The sequence below is a fragment of the Platalea leucorodia genome (genome assembly GCF_965183815.1).
Source record: "Platalea leucorodia genome assembly, chromosome: 5".
Lineage (NCBI taxonomy): Eukaryota > Metazoa > Chordata > Aves > Pelecaniformes > Threskiornithidae > Platalea > Platalea leucorodia.
The window spans coordinates 4,943,157-4,960,677 of record NC_138827.1 but is presented as its reverse complement, the minus strand read 5'-3'; the positions used below and the strand labels follow the sequence as shown (position 1 = coordinate 4,960,677).

The following is a 17,521-nucleotide window of genomic DNA, read 5'->3' as shown; positions in this document are numbered from 1 at the left end:
CGGCGGGCGGGGCCGCCTGAGGGCCCGGCGCATCACGCCAGGGGGCGGGGCCGGCCCGCGCCGAGGGCGGCGGAGGAGGCCACTGCGCCTGCGCCCCGCGGCCGACGACGTCTGCGCACGGGTGTGTGACGGCGTAACCAATCTTGCGCTCGGGCCCGCCCCCCCGGTACGTCCCTCTTGACGGGCGTGCGGGCGGCCCAATCAGAGCCCGAGCCGCCGTTCAAACCGGCGGTGCCGGGGCGCCGGCGTCCAGTGGGGCGGCGGGGGCGGGCGCTGGGCGGCAGCACGTTCCCAGGCGTCTCCGAGGGGCTTTTACTGTGCTCGGGGCGGCGCCGGCGCTCAGTGTGTTTGGAGCCGGCGGACGGGCGGGCCGGGCCCGGGAGCATGGGGGTGAGGTAGGGCCGGCCCAGCTGCGGAGGGGAGGCGAGCGCGGCTGTCCGGCGGGGCCGGGCCTGCGCGGCGGCGGCAGCGGCGGGGAGGGACGCGGAGCCGGCCGGAGGATGGAGGACAAGAAGGAGGAGGGCGAGGCGGAGATCCAGGAGCACGGGCCCGAGCACTGGTTCAGCAAGTGGGAGCGGCAGTGCCTGGCCGAGGCCGAGCAGGAGGAGGCGCTGGCCCCGGAGCTGCAGGACGAGGCGGCGGCGCAGCCCGAGCACAAGCAGCAGAAGCTCTGGCACCTCTTCCAGAACTCGGCCACCGCCGTGGCGCAGCTCTACAAGGGTGAGCGCCGCGGGGGGGGGGGGGTTGGGAACACACCGCTGGGGCGGGACGGGGCTCGGCGGGCGGCGGAGCCCGAGCGGGGTGGGTCGGGGGCCGGGGCCGGAGGGGTGGCGGTGGCCGGGGGCGGGGGGGTGAGGGGTGGTGGCGGCCGCGGAGCCGGCGGGGGTGGGGTGGGAACGGGGCCGCGGCGTCACAAAGGGGATGTGGCGGCGAGAGCGGCCTGGGCAGGGGGAGGAGCGGGCTTCCGGCCCGGGGGCTCCGCGCCCGTCCATAGAGGCAGACGGGAAAACAAAATGGCGTGAGGGGGGAACCGCGGCCGCTGCCCGGACATCGCCCTTCGCGGCCGCCGGCGGAGCGGCCCGGGCCGGCGGAGCCGCTGGGCCGGCTCTTGCGTCGGGCCGGCCTGGCCGCCCCCCCCCCCCCCGCCCCCCGGGCGGGCGGCTGGCGGAGCGGGCGGCGCGGGAGGGCGGCCGGCGGGGCCCTGCCGGCCCCGGGGAGGCAGGGCGCTCCGGCGGAGAGCGGCCTCGGCGGGGGGCCGCGCCGGGAGGGTCCGGGTCGGCGGGGGCGAGCCCTGAGAACGCCCGGGGAGCGGCGGGCTCCGGGGGCGGGGAGGGTGGGGGCAGACCGGGAAGCCCGGCCCTGCCGGCGGCGGCTCCCGACGCCCAGCCCAGGGAAGAGGCTCCGACAAAATGGCGAAGTGAGGGGCCGGCCCCATTGTGCGGCGGGGGCTGCGGGCGGGGGCCGGGCAGGGCGCTTCCCCGGCGGGCTGGGGGCGCCGCCGCCGCCGCCCGGGCCCGGTCCGCCGCCGGCCCGCCCTGCTCGGCCCTGATCCCGAGTTGCCTTCGGAAGGTGGAACAAAATGGCGAAACCTAACATGGCCGTTCGGAGTTGGTGACTCCAAAATAAACAGCGTGTGTCCTTCCCTCCCTGCAGACCGGGTGTGCCAGCAGCCGGGGCTCTCCCTCTGGGTCCCCTTCCAGAATGCCGCCACTGCGGTCACCAACCTCTACAAAGGTAAGGGGCTGCCCCCCCGCTGCCCCGGCAGCCCTCCCCGCCGAGCCGGGCCCCACTCTGCCTCCTGCCCCGGCTTACTCATAAGCAGGGCCTGTTAATGTCTCTTATTCACCCTGATAAAATCTAACCCGAGACTGCTTCCTGAATCTTGCAAGTTTTCCCTGGGCCACTTTAGCTGATGGTAGCTGAATCTTTTCTGTTGCCTCATGTTGGTGACTAATAATGTAAAAGCTGGTTTACTGCGAGACCCTTGAAAAAGGGTGTTTTTAATGTGTGGCTTGCTCTCATGAATTCAAGGGAAGAGTGCAATAGCTTATTAAACAGTACTCAAATTTCCTGCATTTTGTGTGTTTTGTGGTGTATTAAATGTTGGGATATCAGTATAATACACGTACATTTGTGGTGAAGCATAGGTTGGGTTTAGTGCTTGAAGACTTCTTCATAGATGTTATGTGACAAAGTTTTATCTTCTTGTGACAGTGAGGCTTCTGAAGTAAGCCTCCCAGGTTATTTTAAGCACTCGAATGTCGTTATGACTGTGTCCAGGGTGGCTGTAAGAAAGCAGTGTTAGCCAGAACTTTGATAAGGGTGCACACTGCCCGTGGCTGTGCTTTTGTGCTGTTTTACTGTGTATTTCTGTCAGGATCTGTTTCTGAACTCTGCTGTTCTTTGGGTTGTCACAAGAATTCTTGTTTGCAGAAGAATCATTCAGTGGTTTCTCATTTGTTTAAAAGATTGTACGAAAATGATTTCTATATCAGTGGAGGCTTAAATTGGCACAGTATGAGTCCCATTGTTACTGTCTTCCATTCCTAGGAAGGAAAAAACTTTAAAGTTCCAAATTGTTGTTTTTCTGACTTGCAGTTTGATTTTTTTTTTGAGTTGTGGGGTGTTTTATTTTTGTCTATACAGCATTATATGTAGTTCTACCTGTGTGTTCTTTCATTTACTTCTAGTTTTCCCATTTTAGATTTCCTTTAAGCAGTTGAACTTGGTAACGTGTTTGTGATGGCTGGTCAGGTTTCTGACAGATGTGGACAGAGCAAGGAGGAAATGTAGATGCATAACCCTCACTGCCAAAGACTTGACTCTTGCAGAAAGTGCATTTGGATGTTGTGTATGTGTTGTAGGTCATATAAAGGGGCAGCACATCATGTAACAGGGTAAGTGTTAGCCTGAGGGAGTGGGTCACTAGGATGTGGTCTGGGACACCAGTTGCTTGAGTGTGGTGCTAGAGTAGCAGCAGGTAGTGTTAATAAGTTGTCTGGAATAATTATAGTCTTTTTTTACAAATGGCACTGCTCTCACTTACAGCATCTTTACTACAAAGACTTAGGCTGTTTATTTTTTGTGAGAGCATTTGATTACTTGTGCTATAGGCAAAATGAGCCCTATTTTTCTGCAATAATGTGATTAATAGAAGAATGTATGTGTGTGGTGATCAGGGAAACTAGAATTTAAGTAGGAAGCTGTCTTTAGTCAGGTGTAATGGAATACTTCAAAAAGCGGCACCTGAAACAAATCTTTCCTTAAAACAGATTTTGAAGAAGTGCTGAAGTACCTCAGTTATTCAGAACTGCCATCTTGCAATTTTAAATTAACTTCCCAATGGGTAGAAATTTGTTGAGAACACAGGTAGAACCATCTAGGCACTGGCAAGTTGGGGTCTCTTAATGTGAATTTGCCTTCCCTAGTGATGAACATTGGCTCTTTAAAAAATCTCCTGTTTCTCACATACTCAGTAATGTTTGTGTTTTGGAGGGCTCTGTCAAAACCCTGGGGAAGTACTTGGTGTGGTAAACTGAGCACCACAAACTGCCTCTTGCCTTGTCAGCTGGTTTCTGATCTGATAAATGTTTGGAATTTTGAGGCATCAAAATTCTTTTAACAAGAGCTACATGAGGAATAGTGCGTAAGGAGAATGCCATGATGTCTTGAATGTCAGCATTTTTTCTGAAAATAGATTAGAAGTTTAATATCACACTATGCTGTGAAGGTCTTTGATCACAAATTTCTGATTGGTGCTGGTGATAGAGGCCTTATTTAAAGACATCTGATTATTTTCCAGATTGCACTAAACAAGTGAAGGCATGGATGTAATGTAGGATTTAGGACTTAAGACCACTGCAGAAAGCCTTAGGTATATATTAGACTTCTGAACCTACAATTTACCTTATTTTGTTAAAAAAAAGCTGAATGCTTGGTAATGTTAGTTTTGACTTAGTAATTTCAGGATGTAGGCAACTTGACTGCTTACATTTTGCCAGCTTAACTTTATAAACAAAGTAGGTGTGGCTTTTACTGTAAAAATCTGATCTTTCCCAGGGTAATGACACTTGAAACTTGTCCGGGCTGCATCAGCAGTCAGTGTGTTTGACCTCGTAACTAGTTCATAGTTGGTTCTTTGTAAAGCATTCTTGTATAGAAGGAAAGCAGGTTATTGACATAAAACGGGGCTCCTCACCTCTCAGAAGGACTTTGTCAGGGTACTTCAGGAAGACATTAAAGGAATATTATAAGTTTCCAAATTAGCTCCGAAGTGTTTGGGCAGCTTTTACTAGTGAGTGCATTGGAGCCTTAGCTGCTGTGGAGTATAAAATGGCTGGAGGAGTAATCTGTCATGTTGCCATTGCTTTCACAGGAATTAGCATTTGTAAATCTTCTAGCCCTTTGGTTACAAAGCAGCATAGGCAAAATACTCCTAGAGTACATAAAAGTAACATGTTAAGTGTACTCTATGTATACCTGTATAGCTTATATTCTAAAAGCCCCAAGATTTACTTATGATCAATTTGAGATGTTTTTCTTTTTTGGTAGGTTGTATTATGTTTGAAGTGCTGCTTTTTGATAGTGTAGATTTTAGTGCTGTCTTTTGTGGACCATGCAGTGGTGCCTTAGAATATAAGTCTAAGAATAACGTTTAATAGTGATTATTTTGGGGGCTTTTTTGAGCGTGAGAAAACTAGCTTAGATGTGTATGTCACTGTTTACCTGTAAATCAATATCTTGGACAGCTGTTCTTAAATATCTTAATATTGTTCTGGGCAAATGGCTCTTATGTTGGACTTCATTAGTAAAGCAAGAATATAAAAAGCTGTTTTAATCAGCTCTGCCAGATTTAAAAGAAGAATCTATGGAAATCAGTAAATGAAATTGGAGTGGATATGTTGAGGTCTTTTAATGGAGCAAGAGCTAACATAGTAATTTTCATAAAACAAATACCTGTTGGCAAAGCTCTGATACCAAATCCATGACAAACAAGATGAGTGTAATTGTGTAGAGAACATGTTTTGTCCCACCTCTTACTGTTGTCTGCAACTTACTCATACCTAAACTAGTAGCCAGAAGTGTCCTTACTGAAGTTTGAAAGTAAGGTAATATAAGGCATTTAAGAGTGCTTCTTAGAGGCACAGTTATAACTGATGTGCACAGGTGAGCAGTTACATGAATGGAGAATGAAATTGTGTTTTGTAGCAGAATGAATTGTAAATAATGTATTTAAAGCTTTTGTGTATCACATTTGCAATGGGATCTTAAATGGGGAAGGAAACTTTTTAGACTTCCTTTGTAAGGGGTGTGTTGCCTAATTGAAAGAGATTGGGGACACTTGTGTTCTAACTAGTTTCAAAACTATGGCCTCCTGTGAATTGCCTCTGCAATTGAAATTCGGATGAAACTAGAGGGACTCTAAAACTTGAGTTTTCTGAAAATTCCTTACCTATCAGAATCAAGAGAAGCAGTTTTTCCTTTTGGTTTTGTGGGGTTTCTTGACTGTACTGATGCACTTCAAGAGTGTGTCTCTTAAAGTGCATTGTCTGACTTAAGTACCTTCCTCAGACTGACAAGCTCAAAGTGTGTTTTTAATGTTAATACAATACGGTTTCGTAAGCAGTGCTGTAGTGTTGACCTGAAGTACAGTAAATGCTATTTAGGTGGTGCTTGAGTTGCTGCTGCCTTTTGACTTGTAAAGGGGGTGGAACTTTCAGCTAATATTCTCTTTAGGTTTAATATGACTCATCCTCAAGGCTAGCTAATTTGTTACAGCTAATTTGGTACTGCATTACAGTAACCTATAAAAGATATCCTTCTTTCCTATGGTTGACGGGAAGCCGTATCAGTAATGTGCCACGCTATACATTGCTCTGTCTGTAACACTTTACTAAGAAAACTTTTTTCTGTCTTCTTGCAGAAAGTGTGGATGCCCATCAGCGAAGCTTTGATGTAGGAATTCAGATTGGCTATCAGCGTCGGAATAAGGATGTGTTAGCTTGGGTTAAAAAACGCAGAAGAACTATTCGTAGAGAAGACTTGATCAGCTTCCTATGTGGAAAAGTTCCTCCTCCAAGAAATTCTAGAGCTCCCCCAAGACTGACTGTAGTATCCCCTAACCGAGCTACTTCAACAGAAACTAGCTCATCTGTAGAGACTGATTTGCAACCCTTCCGTGAAGCCATAGCTCTGCATGGTAACAGTAATTTTTTCAATACTACTTGGTTAAAATTGGGTGGGGGTTCTTAAAGCATGTCTGCCTCTTGGCTGTTGTTGGTGTCATACTATGTCATGTACCTGATGTTCCAGCTGAAGGTATCTCCTTAATTATCTAAGGGAGTTTTTGCATGTATCAGGCATATAGCTACTAAAAAGTTGCATAGTCAAATATTTTGAATGAGGAAAAGGTATTGTATAAAAACGTGGTTTGGATCTGTAATATTCTACAGCTGTGAACTCAACAGTTAAGTATCAACTTTTGGTAGTGTTTTTGAAGCATGAAGAGACTTGGCATTGTCATACCAATGCTAAAGTTAACAGAATTCTTGGAAAATGATAATACTATGCTACAACTAGTTAATTATTAAGATTTGGCTAGTAGCAAATAACTAGCAAATTTTTGCAGGGTTAGGGAGGGAATATGAAGCTTCTGTCTGTGGGGTACCTTCTCTCACTCTAGTACCCTTGTTGTGTATGGATAATATGGTTTAGCATTCTACTTAAAGTACCCTGGAAAGGGTAGTTCACTTGCACATCATTGCAATAATTGAGTCCTGTTAGGAACTTAGTTCTAGTTCACTTTCAGTCTTAAATGTCTTCCAGTGTCATACTGAATTTCCTTCCTTGCTGTTCCTCACCAGCAATGTTGGTGGTCTATCTTTTCTCCTTTTCAGATACGAATATTCAGTAGCTTATTCTGCATTGGACTGTTACCTAGCAAGTGATTAAAAAAGTGTTTTAAATTGCTCCTGAGGTGAAATGAAACAGTTCACCTGTGGGTTTTATCCCTTCTAAAATTCTAAAGGGTAGCAGATATCTTGAGGTACAAATAGTATACCATTCTAAAAGTAAAAAATCAAGCTATCTAAAAGTACAACCTGTGAAACTTAAATTAAATTTTTACTGTCTCAGTATGCTCAGTGGGGGGTGGAATTCATGAGTTAATTAGATGAGTGGATTCCTGAAAATGCTGTCTTTGCTTCTGCTATGCTGTGGTGGTTTTTCAAGATACATAAGCCAGACACTGTTACTGTCTAGGTGACAGCCTGATTCTGGTATTGTTTGCTGCTCAGTTGCCATTTAAACCGAGCATGCTTCTACCCAGTCATGTAATTTTTGGCAGTTTTCCTTCTCATATTGGAAGCTGTCTAGAGAATTCTGTGTACCAGTATTGCTTATTCAGTAGGTAAAGCTAATTTCATGAGGAGAACAACTGCAGAAGCTGCCTCTCACTTGATATGATGTGATGAACACCCTCTGAAATCTTGTTTTCTGAAACTGTAGTTGAATCCGGTGTGCAGTTGGCTTTAACTATAAAGGCTTACTCTCAGGTGAGCGTAAGCTGGGTAGACTTATTTCAGCACAGTGAGCTTTCAAGCAGAGTAAACTCAGAGGCATTTTTACTGGTGATATGGCTTTTTTATGTCCTTGTGTTGTTTCTTAGCACTGCTGTGTATAGAGGTGATTTATGGAAGTCACTTCTCTATCTCATGGGAATCTGAACCATGAAGTACAAAGTTTTTTCATATTTCATAACCTAATATAGGGTCCTGAGGACTGTAGGGAGTTCTCTGCTCTGTCCTGGCGCTGCATGGGCTGGAAATGCACTCTTCCCCTTCATCAGCTGGTTGACAAGATTACATGTCAGTCGCCTTCTGGATTAGGTTCTCCCGATATCAGTTTCAATCTGGTCTTTGACACAAATGCTTTTGTGCTAATCCTTTAGTGACTAGGCTTGTGTTTGGCCTCAACTGTTTTTAGGTTATTGCCTACAATGTCTGTGATCCTCTAGCTTCTCCCTTTTCTTTAACATTAAGGAATTTGTGATTAAACTATCTCCCAAACTATTTTCCTATTTATCATAGGGCTTCCCAGAACTATGTTTTGATTTTGAAACCTGTGTAGGATGTTCAGGTGTGTGTAAATTAATGCCCTCTGTAGGACTATGTTTATCTTAACTTTTGGCAGGCTGTTTAAAAGTGATTTGCTGCTTTGAGGTGGTGTGAGGAAACATGAGAAAACCTGGTGATAGTGAGTAGCAGTCTCGGCAAGTGTTCAGGACTAAAGGTTTCAGGGGAATTTTTGACTGGCATGTAAAGGAGTGAGGCTTTGTTTTGTGCTGTTGGGCTTCCTGTGGAAATGGAGTAGTTCTCTGTTGGTAACATGGGTGGGCTGAATTGGATTTGATGGGTAATGCTAGAACTTGCTGCTCTAAGCAAGGTCTCTTTTACTGAAGCAGGGGTAGGTATGAATCTGTGTCATGACACCAGATAAAGCTCTGTTGAAGTTGAGCTGGTTTATTGACTTCTCAGAAATAGGTACTAATATATGTCTAATGACCATGGTGCTATAACTTGTTGATCTTGCTCTTTGATGGAGGCAATACCTGTCTTTTGATCATGTAGCCTCTAAATGCTTCATAATCACATCTGAAAACTTTGACAGAAGCTGTGGTAACAAAGTAGCTAATAATTAAATATTCTGTAGAACATCAAACACAATTCTAGGTGTATGCCCTAGACTAAAACATTAGAGAAGAGGAGTATCTCTAGGTATCAGTACAATCTTAAAACTGTGTGCTGCATCTGAAGAGAAATCTGTTAAAATTGGACTTTTAAGCTTACCTCTTCTATCTGAAACGTTGTTGTATCTGACCTATATTATAGTTCAGCAAGGTAGTTAAGTTTTCTTGATGAAAGCTAGGGATTTTGAACCCAAAACTTAATCTTGCGATATTAGTTATCAATAGTTTTTGTGCTATAAGGAAACTTGTTCTTATCTACTGTTCTGCTTTTAAGACTTGTTACAGTAGCTAAAAGCAAAATGATGATGACAAGAAAACCTATACTGACACAAGAATGTTAGTGATCTACCTTTTAACTCTGTGGCACGTATGCTGTGCAGCTGTTAGTGACATCTTTAGTGTAACTTAAGAGTACTTGAGAATGAGTTTTTTGGAACTAAGTACTCTCTTGAGAGTTAAACTCTGGTAAATAAAAAAAAAATCTTTGCCCTTAATATCAGCTTTCCATTATTAGTATGCTGATGGGTAACCTTTGAAATAAAACATGGCTGAAAATTTGAACTGTGAAAACCTGAAAAGAAACTAAGGCCTTCAAGAAAAGCTGAGTAGTTAGGTCAAGGTAATATATGCTGTTTTACTCTGAAGTTAAAGTGGATTTTTCTGAAACTTCAAGAACTGTGCCTCTGATGATGCTTAGCATTTTAAAATGTGATAGTAGAAGATAAATACCTTTATTGTTCAACATCTGAAATACAGAGTAGGGTTTTTAACTTCCCACCAGACTGTAATGTCATTACAGTCAGCATAGGTATGGATGTATCTTCACCTGCTTTCTGGATGTGTATTGCCATATCCGATTCTGTAAGAGAAGAGTTTCAGATGACAGAATTACATCAAACTGAGCTAACAGTCATAAGATTTCCAAAAAGCTGACATGTGCCAGGTCACTTTCTGCTTGGCTGTAGCTAGTGTACAGAGTCTTGCAGTGCACAGTCCATGTTTGAAATGATCCTTTGGTCTGTTAATGTTGGCTGTGTTCCATGCTTTACAAACCATTCTCCCAGCATAATGGGAGAAAATGCTATGACTTGAGGCAGGGGAAGAAGCAACTATGGGAAGGCAATGCTGAAATGCATTAGACTTGAGCATTCTTCACTAAAAATGATGTGAATAGGCAACAGCACAGTGAGGGAGTGTTAGTTCTTTTTGCTCCTTAGCTTTAATGTTGATGTATATCATTAATGTGATTCAGTCTCTTTGAGGAGGGGGAACCCTTGCTCTAGCATGTGGAAGCGTGTGGCTTGGCCCCTTTAAAGAGCCTGAATTTCCATTAGGCCTTCTTATTCTCTTCTCAAAATCTTGAACTGCAATATAAGACATCAGCAAGTTGTTAGCAGAGAAGCAGTTGATAGAAGAGGGGATGGGAGAGCAGAGTTCAGATTAGTTTGAAAGAGTTAACTTAAAGGTTACGTGTGTGTATATCTATAGCCATCGTAGTTGTGTATTGGTATGTACTGCTAAGACTTGCTCTTTGAGCAGTACTGTGAAAGGGTATGACATAGAGGTGTCACAAGGATCTGTCTGCATGCCATTTTGTATTTATCTGGGGTTATTAACTAATTCCTGCTTTAGTCCACTTATCTAAGCATGAATGTTCTTTTTGATACTTCCTGATTAAAACTTCTGGAAAACAATAGCTAATACTACTACTATACTGAACAGTAGTTATCCAGTATATTATGCTTTAGTAGTGACCTGGATAACTCATACTCATTATGGACATGGTTATAGTGCAAATAAAACAGGATTTTCAGCTTGTTAGGCCAGTGTTGGTGAACGTGGTAATTTTAAGTTGACAGTTTTATTTAAGTATTTCATACTCCATAAACCATGTACTTTTGGCCAAGCATTCTAATCACTTCATAGTTTTGGAGAGTACTTAGTCATAGATTAGCTAGTATTGGTCACAATTTCTTCTATACTTGCAGCTTTTTGTAACGGTACTATAATAAGTGCTTTAGAATATAGCTTCAGATAAAAGCAGAGCTTTTGTGAAGTTACTGGCTATGAAACACCAGATTGTTGATGACTTGACTGAAAGATATGGCAGGAGTGAGAATGTAATAAGTACTGCAAAATATTTCGGATATGCCCTCCACTTCAATCCTTCCAAGTTTAAAAAGGGAGGAAGAGCCATGTGTCCTTTCTTAAAGGCCTCTCCTAAAAAAGGAAGTGTCTCCTATAGAAAGCAGTGGGAGACTTCAGGGGTGGTTGCAAGACTGTGAAAGGAGTAAAGACATTTTAGTAGCTGCTTGAATCTCTGTCCTGTTGTATAGATAAAACTGATGTGCCTGTGATTAGCTCATGTTAATAACAATATAGAATTTGAGGTTGCGAAATAGTGTTGCTAACAGTCATGTCATCTTACTGCTTCCTAGTGTCTATTACTGCTTGCTTTCTGCTTTAAATGGTTAAATGCTTTGGGAAGAGGTCTCGGAGTCCACTGAAAACTTAAGCTCTCAATAATTCTTAATAAATGGGTTTTCTGAGATTTCCTCTTTGCATTACAACAAATTCCCAAGAAAAAATGAGCTGTGGGTTGCAGTTTAGTTTCGGATCCTGAAGGATGCTTTCTCTGTCAATAAAAAAAAAATCTTTTCTATTGCATTGCTGATTGTCCTCAAAGATGTTGCTTCCATGAAATGGCAACTTGATATTTCAGTGCATGCCTTGAATTTTTGTCTCCCATGTTAGCTTGATTACCCAGTCCTAAACTGTGATCTAAATGTTTTGTTTGACAGTTCTCCTCTCTTGGATTGATGTGTAGTGCTATGTAATATGTTTAACTGCCAGTAACTGATACCAAAGTATCACTCAGTCTGTTAGCATGCTCAGTAATGACTGTTACTCACTAGTTCAGTATTAAGTACCTGTATGAGATGCAGGATTAAACTGCAACTAGAAGTCTGTGTTGTGATGCAATATCCTTGTACTCCTTTGTAGAAATGAATTCAAAAGTACTCTCCTGCCTTTGACACCAGGTTTGATTGAAGATTTTAACTTCTTGATGATCTCCTGAAGGCTGTTTGTGTATTTAAATGTACAGTGATTCAGTATTACCTAAATATTGGAAAGTCAATGCCTGCTTGAGGTATTGCTTGCAAACCTTGGCAGTCTGTTTTAGAATATGCTGCAGAATATTACAGATGAATCTTTTAATTCTGACTTATATCTACTACTTTAAAAAATGCTTGTTACTTGAAAAGGCCCTACTTAAAAATAGTTCTTGAGTGATGCAAAAACATTTATTCTGACATCACAGGTCAGTTTTTGGGATTATTTAAAATTTTTCTCTCCTTACTTGTGCACTAGACATAACGAAAAGATGTCATGATAAAACTGAATTAGTATATTGGCCATTTGGGTTATGGGTTGTATAATATAGGAGTAAATGACTGAAAGCGGTGTAAATTGTTGACTCTCAGTGGAAGTAACAACACTGAACTTGTGTGTTCTGAGCAGTGTTGCTTGGAATAGTGATGTGGGGGGAAATCTCCGCAATCAATTTGGATTTGAAACAATGTCACCTTCTGTGCACTGTCACATTTTTTCCAATTTAATGTAAAGGATGAATTAATGTTTTTTCTAATGTATATCATGCCAGTTGAAATTAAACTTGCTGTTGTCTTTTGAATTGTGAAGTGATTTGTTACCTGCCCAGATTTTGCATGTTGGTGGTTTATCCAAGTTATGGTATCTGAACTGGTGTTTTGCTCGTACATCTATATGATCCAATTAGCTGCTTTACTTTCATTCATAGATGTATAGGAGCCTCTTTTCATAATGGCTTTGAATTTAAGCTTGACCTTAATCTACAACAAACCGTGCTTCTGAATTACCTTCTCACTAAAACAGCTTCTGTTATTTAAATACTTTATGCCATTGTGAATGAAGGATGATTTTAATATTAATAAAACCTGCAGGGTCCCTATCAGACTTCAGCACAACTCAGAAGCATGGTTTGGAACCCCACTTAGAGCTGTAAGCAAAAGCTCTAAGAAAGCATCAGTGATTAGTGGCTGTTCCTCCTCGTTGTTGCAGAATGCCCAGTCTGTGTAAAAGTCGTATCCTGTGCTGCTGCAAGATCTAAGCTTTAAATGTTCATTCAACAGGAATGTACAAGAGTGAAATTGGTTGACCTGTTTTATCCTGACTTGTATATCAACCTGCTGTTGCTGCAGATGGCTTCAGAATTTATCTTCCAGTTTCTGGTAACTGATCTGGTAGCTCTAGCAGTCTTCGCAGAGCCTCTGAAGTTACTTGTTTGGCCTATCAGCAGCTAATAGATAGGGTTTTGTTAGGCTTTACTTTGTCAGCGTGTGGCTTCTGGCCGCCTACTTGACTATATATGAAGATGTGTATTAAATGGCTTTGCACACACAAGATGTGTGATGGCTGGACAGAGGTACAGTGTGAGACTGGAGAAAACCTCTGAGAGAGCACAAGACTTTGAAGGTTGCTGAGACAGAAATCTTCCTGGACAGCTTAAAATTTGCTTGTTCTTATTACTCTGCTGTTGTTCATCTTCCTGCATGACTCTTGCTTTGGTAGTTTATCTCTAGGGCCAACAGATGTTTCTGTACTTCCTAATAATACTCAGATTTGAAGCAGTTATGACAGCAAAGATGTTTGTCTTACATCTGAGCTCTTGTTTATTAACAAATGTAGCCTGAATTCCAAATTGAGCAGAATTATTAGACTTTTATGTACTAGCCCTTACTAAACTTGTGTTTTGGAGCGTCCTGCTTTTGCAAAGTTGTAATAGTAACGTTACTGAAGACAAAGTTTTAAAGTAGTATGAAGTTCATGGTTTTCTTGTTTATGGCCTTGTTTCTACAAGAAAAAAAACTTTGGTTTTAAACATTTTTATTAATAACCTGAACACAAACCAAAGTGATTGCAGGGTACCTGTGACGGTGGTTTGGATCACATCTGTCAATAGCAGATTTTGGGGGATTGTCATGTGGTCTTTCTTGGCTTATTTTTTATTTGTAAGTGCTCTTCTGAATTCTGATAATACTAATGTGTTGGCTAATAGCGGCAGCCATGAAATAAAGCTTTTATGGAAACACTAGCTGTGGCACAGACCTGTCCGAGATCTGCTGTCATGCTGCAGTTTTCTTTAGAACTACGGTGACTGAGGTGGTAAAAGGGAGCAGGGTGGCGGTGTTTGAAACAAGACCAAGTCAAGTCAACCTGGAAAGCCCTTGGTAGGGGGATTTTCATTCTGTGTAACTGTTGGTCTAGTGTGAAGCCTTCACATTGAAATAGTCTACTCTTGAGTACGTACACATATTTGAAGAGCATGTCGTGCTTGTGGAGCTAGCATTTGCCATAGCGTGCTGTTACAACCTGGTGTATGAGCTCACTTTAATGTCGTAAAAAGCAGTTCTGGTAATTGCTAGATTCTTACATGGACTAAAAGCTGGGAAGGTGTGGTCTGAACTTCAAATAAGTGTGGTACAAATAATAGGATGAAGTGCCTTTAACATCTCGCTAGAAGTCAGATAAGTGTCATCCCTTCTGCCACACATGGGAAATCAACTTTCTCTACTGTTTGACCTAAATGCTTTTTCTTTTTTTCCCCTAGGTCTTAGTGGTGCAATGGCTAGTATAAGTGTTCGCTCAAGTACCCCAGGCTCGCCCACTCACGTGAGCAGTGGCTCCAATGCTAGTCGAAGGAGAAATGGACTCCATGATGTTGATTTGAACACTTTCATATCAGAAGAAATGGCACTCCACTTGGACAATGGTGGAACTAGAAAGCGTACCTCAGCCCAGTGTGGCGATGTCATTACAGACTCACCAACTCATAAACGCAACAGAATGATCTAAACTGCAAAAATTTCAAACCCACCATGCTGCTTGAAAGCCACTTGATCCTCAGAGTACTATTGAAAAGGAAACATGAGGCCATCTTTCCATATTCACTGTTTAAGACAAATGAATTCAATAATTGCCATAAAGGAAATTTTAGATATTACATTAGATGCCTCTTGTAACTGCGGCTTTCTTAAACTATATTCTTAGCAGAGGACATCAGATATTGTGTAGTAGTTAGCAAGATCATCATAGGCAAACATGTATCCGTTCCAAGGCTAAAAGTGACCTTACTTGTATTCTTAAAGGGAAAGGAAATTTCAGATGTTTATTTGGTTATAGAATGCTTTTTTTTGTCCTTATTTCCTGCTGTGTTGAGTATTTGCTTAAACAGTATTGCCAGTTTGACTGAAATTGTCTACAACATGACTTGGCATCTTTGTCAAAACTGCAGGCTTCCATTTTTGCAGCACTGTACCATGCACCTAGTTTCTCTATAGTAACAGTGTGCAAGTTATGAATATTGGACTGTACCCTTTTTAGTTTTAAAAGCAGTTGATAATTCTGGTGATTGTGTGATAATGTAAAGAGGTGCTATGATGGTCATGCGATTAATACTTAATATTGAATCAATACAAGGGTCTTTATTGGATTCACTTTGTGTGTTTTAGTGCTCTGAAGTAGCAATATTAAACTTTTCCCCAATTAACTTCATAGGCTTTTAAATCAGTTTGAGAAAATATATGTACTTATTGGTATTATCCTCGTGGTAATCATACACAGTGCAGACTGCACCAGTGCTGACCTAAATTTAGAGAAAGATGTCCTGTAATTGGAAAATAGGCTTTTCTGTTCAGTATTAGTGAAGGGTAGGTTTTGTGTACACCCATATCCCATTTTACATTTCTTGTGAAGTAATTGCCCATTGCTGGGGAGGGGTGGGAGGAGAGGGAATGAGGGGGAATAGTTGGCAAAGGGGTGTGTTCTAACAAGTAAGACTTCTGGTCACATGTGGAAACTTGGACTAACTTAAAGAAGATTCTGTGTGATGCCATCTCCTTCAGGAGGGAGTGACATGCAGGTTCTGTGAAGTGCTAAGAAAATAATTTAAAACTGGAAGTTGATGATAAAGCTCTGGATGAATTAAAAAGCATAAATGGCTTTCTTTTTGTGTTGAGCTTACATTCATAGGATTGAACTCTGGCTGCCATAACTTAAGCATAATCTAAAACTGAACTAGAGAACAAGACTGATGTGCTGCAAATCTGTTTCTGAATGGGAAGGATATGTGTCAGTCTCGAAGAGTGTCCTAACTATTTTTACATGTAGATGCAGCAAGTCTCTGGTGGAGAGCTCTGGCTTTTAGGGCCTCAATCTCTGCCTAGGAAAGGGATAATACAGGAGGACTAAGAAGATGAAGAGCTCCAAACCTGCAAGTTGGGAAGGGGTGTTTAGCAAGGTGGTATGCATGCTTTAACTGGAAGCATAGGCTGATTCTTGGATGAAATGCAGCTATGCTAGATTCACAGTACTAAAAAAATTGTGGTGTTCTAGCTAAGTTAAGGCACCTTGAGCTCCATGTTAATACACAGCTCTTCAAGACTTTTGCTTATGTGCTTGTAGAGTCAGATTTTTTTTTATATTATCTTCCCTGTTTGAAGCAGACTTCACTGTAGTTTTGCTCCTTTTTACCCTGATGTCCTCTCATTGGTGTTCTGTAGTCAAGGCAAGACAGCAATGATGTGTTAAATTCTCAGCGTTCAAGGCTCTCTACTAAGAGCATGATTTCCTTGCTTTGTGGTGCTTCCATCCAATTTCTTTACATTGAAGAGCTCTTGAAGATGTCAGCAGTTGCACAATACTGTAGCTAGAGGTTCTGTAGTTTAAGGGACAGTGTAAGAACTGTCCAAAGCAAGATGGTAAAAATTGTTCAAAGCCCCCACCTGTGTTACGTAGCTGAACTTGCACATCACCTGAAGACTTGGTATACATTAATTTCAGTTACTGCTATTAACTACGATTCATAAGACTTATTTTATGTAAAATATTAATACTGCATAAAGCTAGTTTTTCATTTGGAGACTGCATTTTCAACAAAGATTTGAAGATGGTATCTAAATGTATGTTAGTATTTATTAGGCTGTTGGCAGAGGGATTTTTCTGTTCCAGAAGAAAAAAATCTGGAGTCCTGAACAGAAAGAACATGTGTGAGAACCATTCTTCAGCTCTTCTGTTTATTCATTAACGGGCTTGTACAACTAAGATGCTTATGCTCTGCAACTTCTAACACACTTTACTATTACGTGTGGTAAAGGTAACATCATATTGGTATCAGTTCTGCATATATGGATCGAACTGTAACAGTGCTTCTGGTCTAGCCCAAATATACAGAGCCTGTTCAAGTTACTTCTCCCCTTCCTTGCAGTGAAATAAATCCTTTTAATGCTTTGAAGTGTTAATTCAGTCTAGTACCACCTAAAACTAAATTTGTCTTGCTTTTTATTTAATTTATGCCATTTTTCTTTGAAAGAAAGCAGGCTTAGATATTAAACTGGTTGCATTAATGGCTTTTTTTTTTGCTTGTACCTTAAATATTTGGCAACTTTTTGGTTGTTTTTTGTTTAGCCCCAACTGTTGTTTGCTCTTTGTTAACCTCTGCCAGAATGATCAAAAATGCATGTATTCACCTGGGAAACATAAGGATAACAGGTTGTCTCTTTAAAAAATAAAAAAAAAGTCTAGTACCTGTTGCTTTGAAGACTATTTCTTGTGCCAGTGTAGAAAATTGATGTTCTGGAAATAGCTTTCAGCTATTATCCAAACTGTAGCTCCTGGAGCCAGAAGTGAGTTGAGTTCCTGTAAGAAACACTGAATTGAGAACTGTTTAGTTTGGTA

At 42.2% G+C, this 17,521-nt stretch overlaps 1 protein-coding gene across 1 annotated transcript; it reads left to right on the top strand.

The window, feature by feature from the left end:
• The first annotated feature begins 295 nt into the window (after window positions 1–295).
• On the top strand, window positions 296–15,282 carry HAPSTR1 (HUWE1 associated protein modifying stress responses). Its single transcript, XM_082312330.1, has 4 exons — window positions 296–720; window positions 1,654–1,734; window positions 5,924–6,199; window positions 14,397–15,282. Exons 1-4 carry the CDS (start codon window positions 501–503, stop codon window positions 14,639–14,641), a joined length of 822 nt encoding a protein of 273 aa, XP_082168456.1. The 5' UTR covers window positions 296–500; the 3' UTR covers window positions 14,642–15,282.
• The last annotated feature ends 2,239 nt before the right edge of the window (window positions 15,283–17,521 follow it).